The sequence below is a fragment of the Nannospalax galili genome, unplaced genomic scaffold (assembly GCF_000622305.1).
Source record: "Nannospalax galili isolate Female #2095 unplaced genomic scaffold, S.galili_v1.0 scaffold377, whole genome shotgun sequence".
In the NCBI taxonomy this organism is placed as follows: Eukaryota; Metazoa; Chordata; class Mammalia; order Rodentia; family Spalacidae; genus Nannospalax; species Nannospalax galili.
The window spans coordinates 2316647-2321515 of NW_008341187.1; the positions used below are offsets into that span (position 1 = coordinate 2316647).

The following is a 4869-nucleotide window of genomic DNA, read 5'->3' on the forward strand; positions in this document are numbered from 1 at the left end:
GTGGATCTCTGTGAGTTTGAGGCCAGGCTGGTCTACATAGTGAGTTCCAGGCCAGCTGGGGCTATAGAGAGATCCTGTCTCAAAAACACCAAAAATAAATAAATAAATAAATAAATAAATAAATAAATAAATAAATAAATAAATAAATCGAACCTGTTTTTATGTGGTCTTACTGAAATAAAAATCCAACCTCAATGAAAATATTAATGGAAATGTTTGAACAATGTGGAAACATTGTAGAGTCGTATGTGTGTTTATGCTCAGAGATGCTTTATGGAATATTTGAAAACTGAAATTAATGATGGCTTGTGTGTTCTTAATGGAAACTTGATTATTGAGTACATTTGATCGTGGACTAAATGTTGAGTAGAATGGAGCAATTCACTTAAAATTTTCCATAGAACACAATCTAATCTTTGAAACACAAGCATGATTACCAGAATGGTTAGAGTGAGCTACAAAATTTTTATTTGTATAGAACATTCTGAAATTGTAAATATTAACATTTAAATTTTGTTAGCACAAGGTAGAACCATTGACTGCATAACTCATCAGTGGCTGGTTCACAAAAGATATTTCATAAAGGTAGCTAACTGCTAACTTGAAGAACAGTGCCCAAATTAGAGATGTGTTAGGGAATGAATTCTATGCACCTTACTTAGAATAACTGTGGAACCTTTACATGCCAAGAACCTGTGAACCCTTTGGGGTCAACTGAAAATGAGTATATTCAAATATGTGTTTAACAACAATTTAAAACTTATGGGGATTGTGTGCCTACTTGTACATGGGTATGTGTCTGTGTCTCTGTGGATGAGTGTAACTTTCAGATTTTAAAAGTAAGATAGTTTTGGCAAATTTGCAGTTGAGCAATGGTGCTGTGAAATACCATAATGATGAGTCACTTCAAAGTGTGGAGAAACATCAGGAAATAGAGGACAGAGGTGCTTGAAAACTCTACCCTTTCGGGAGCTCAGAGTGCCTTTATCAGGTGATTGGGGGGGGGGAACCTTACAAAGATTGAATATCAGATTCTGGAAGTTACCTGTGTCATTAAAACAAGAAGTCTATTTGGAAGAATATTTGGTGGGGTAGGAAAACAGGGAGACTGGAGCAGTAACAAGTGTCTAGTCACCTGATGTTCATTTCATTAAAGCAACACAGGCTAATCAGACAGCTGCATATCAGACTCCATTTCGCTAACTAGTTCAGTACCTGTTCCCCACTGTCCAAAATCAATCACCAAACCCTTTGTCTCTCTCTCTGTCTCTCTCTGTCTCAGTGTCTGTCTCTGTCTCTCTCTCTCTCTCTCTCTCTCTCTCTCTCTCTCTCTCTCTCTCTCAATTATTCTTTTATTTCTTGAGGACCGCATCATATCTCTTCCCTCCATTTTTCCCAAAGTTGATTCACTATCCATTGGGATAAAGTAGAGGGAAGGTGGATGTGGGTGAGTGGGTAGAGAATAAAGGGAAAAAGAAAACATCTCCGTTTGGAATGGAGATCAGAGAAGGGAACGAATGCAAAGGCCTGTTAAAGAGGCTGGGAATCAGCTCAGTGGCAGAGCTTGTCTTACATGTGCAAGACCCTGGGTTTAATCTCCAGTACTGCAAAACAGAGACTGTATTAAGCTAAACAACCAAAGCCAGTTGCAGACACAGCCAAGTCTACTCACAAAGATGGGGCTTTTGCCTGCCTTCTCCTTCTCCTTCCCACCTTTGCCAGCATCCCACTTTTCTGCATTGATGTCGGCTTCACTCCACTCTGGCCAGATGGGGAATTTCCCCTTCTTTTGTTCAGCAGAACTGGATTGTACATTACTGCCAAAAAAGTAGAGATTTGAGAGAGATAGTTAGTCTGAATTAAAATCTGAGATAAAACATTGAAATGATTGTGTGGCATAAATTGAACCATGTTATAGGTAGAGCATGTTGAATACACTTGTCAATCAGAAACCATCAACATATGAGGATTCTAAAGACAGAAATGACCCCAAAGGGTGAGTCTATAAGTAAATGTTGAGCATTAGTCCCTCTTGACCAATATAGAACAGTCAAAACCAGTATTAGGAGGTTATTACCTATTACCATAAGAGGATAAGATAAATATAATTAATCCTCAAGGAAAATTTCTCACAAGAGTAACAGTTTTTAAAATATCACTAAACATAATATTGGTTTTCCCCATATAAGAGTATTAAGTGTTCATTATTTTTAAAGAAATCTGCAAAATATAAATCACTTCCCTTACACAACACACAGTTTACGACCATCCATTCAGACCAATGTACCAATGCACAAGTTGTCTTTTGTCCTTCAGAAATGAAATCACTCTGTGTATTATTTCATTCTGTGAAATGCTCTGTATATTATACGTCTTTTAGTGTATTGCTATGTATGTCCCATGTTCATAAGTTCTTGTCTATAATTTCAATGGCTGCATAATATCCATTTGCTAGTCTATACTTCATTTCATTAAGCCTCCAAAACTTGAAATTTTGAATTCGTGAACTTTGATTTTAAAACTTTTCATTTTTATAAATAAGACTTATGAGTGTCCTTGTTGCTAAATTTTGCACTCATTCTTTTTTTGTTCCTAATTACCAAGGTCTTTTTCTTTCCAAGCCCCTCCCTGCCCATTAGAAGTTGAGGCTCCAAGGGAAAGGGAATCATTGGAAGGGGGACTAGGACTGGAGCCTGGCCATAGGTTGGCTCATAGCCAGTAAGCTAGCCAGCAGTGTCTTTCCTAGACTGTGCTCTTCAGACTTCCCCCAGATACTCCCTGGGATTGTCTGGGGCCTCACACTCCAGAGTGTTGAGTTGGGTATCCAGGATGCTCTCTCCTTTAGTTTCTTTTTGTTATTCCTCCTCACTGGCTGATGGTGCTTATGCTAAAGCCAGGCCTTCTTTCTCAGAACTTAGAATCTGGGGTTGGCTTCTGCAAGGACAGTCTCATGCAGGTTAGTAGGGTTGCATTTTCACCCAAGCCCTCTGCAAATCAAGTCCAGATTCGAGGTAGGTTGTGGCTATGATAGGTGAGATAGAGGAAGATAAATCCCACTTGGGCTTGGCACCATTCTTGTCAAACAAGTCAGATCTTGTGCTCTAGAGACAGCCAAACCCTGCCCAACTGCCAGCCTGTCTCTCCCCAAAGCAACTATGATCCAGTGGGTGTCTGAAGCTAAATGCAGAAGTTCCGACCCCAGTGCTCAAGGGTGGGTCAGCTTCCTCATCCTTTCCTGATGGCAGCCACAAAGTCCACACTTCCTGGTAAGATCTTGCATTTCTGTTGTGCTGGGTTTCAGCAGTCTCTGTCAAGATCTTCTACAACCAGCTCCTTTCTGGCCACAGGCAGAGGTTGGAGAACTCCCTTTCCTCACTGTGCTCAAGACTTTCACTATATGTGTTAAAGAAAAACCTTCCAGTTCCATGACAGAAGACACTCTGGTCTTCAGTTCCTCCTCACTATGGATCTCTTGCTTCCCACACTTTAAAAAAGACAGGGAAGAGGAGGGAGTATGAGGAGGGCTAAGTAATACTACAGACCGTTAGAAAAAGCTATAAGGAAACCTACCATTATGGAAGGTCCTTAAAGTATGTACATGTACATTATAAAAAAGATTAAAAGGGGTTACCCTATGAAAGGAGTACCTTGCCCCTACTACACACCATAGGCTAACAAAATAAAACCTCAGTGCCAGGAATTGACTTCCTCTCCAGAACCTGTTAACCTGGGATCCCATAGACCCTCAAATAATACTGGCTATTGCCCCTGCTCTTGATTACCAAGCAGAACTTGATGATAAGACCCTATTGCTGAAGGCAGTACATACATGAGCCATAGAACAAACAAGGAGAAATCAAACTGGTGCTGACTTCAGAGTCTTATCTCTTCTGGCTAGTTTTCATAGTGTTGGAAAGTGCTAGGCATCCTGCCTGATGAAAAAAAATTAACTATCAACCTTACCCAACTGTGAATCCAGTGAACCATAGCAATTACTTGGCAAGATAGATACGCCCACTGGTACAATAGTGGCACAAATATTGTGTTAGTCACCAACCACTCTTTAATTGGATTTAAGATATTCTTCCTAGCGTGGAGCCCATACCCAACACTGATAATAGTCTTAGGAAGCTGAGTCTAGACAGGTCACAGGATATAGAAGAGAACCTAATACTAGTTTTCTACAAAATAATATTCTTCCTAGAGTGGAGCCCATACCCAACACTGATAATAGTCTTAGGAAGCTGAGTCTAGACAGGTCACAGGATATAGAAGAGAACCTAATACTAGTTTTCTACAAAATAGTTACCATATTAAGCTGACTCTTAATGACTTATTGTTATACCCATAAATCAATACATCTCTCAACTCTCACCAGAAAGTTTCTTCATGTAGTTGTTGGTGACTAACACAGAAATCCACAACTCAGTGTGCAAAGAATGAGTCTGCAGAGTGCTCATCGCTGAACAGGACACATATATCAAACTTCTGCATCCCAAGGCTCGGGTTTTCCAGTCTTGATGCAGGCATTTTTAGGCAGTATGTTTTTAGATCTTACTTGACTACCAAGTTACAAAATAAAGTCTGAGGAGTTATGCATCATCAGAGAATATGCCTAAGTAGCATGTCAGAATATTTAAGAGGCAAAGATGAAAAGAATAAGTTTCAAGGACAAATAGAAATTTTCATACTAGTAACAGAAAAATCAAGGCATAGTAGACAGTACATTGAATCATGTGTATTTTATTAAGCATTGGAACAAGCCTACAGATAAAAAGAAACTGATTATTTTGTATCATAAAAGCCATCATAAAGTTATCTCACTCAGGAAGATTAACATTCTTTAAACCTATTTTTATTTGTTTTATG

General features: G+C 39.2%; 1 protein-coding gene across 1 annotated transcript in view; it reads right to left on the reverse strand.

The window, feature by feature from the left end:
- Adgb (androglobin) overlaps nt 1–4460 on the reverse strand; it is a 138992-nt gene extending 134532 nt beyond the window's left edge. Inside the window, exons 1-2 of the mRNA XM_008836708.2 lie at nt 4376–4460; nt 1673–1833 (exon numbers count right to left, since the gene is read on the reverse strand). Coding sequence (XP_008834930.1) covers nt 1673–1833; nt 4376–4460 — 246 coding nt within the window. The remainder of the gene's footprint in view (nt 1–1672; nt 1834–4375) is intronic.
- Between the last annotated feature and the right edge of the window lie 409 nt (nt 4461–4869).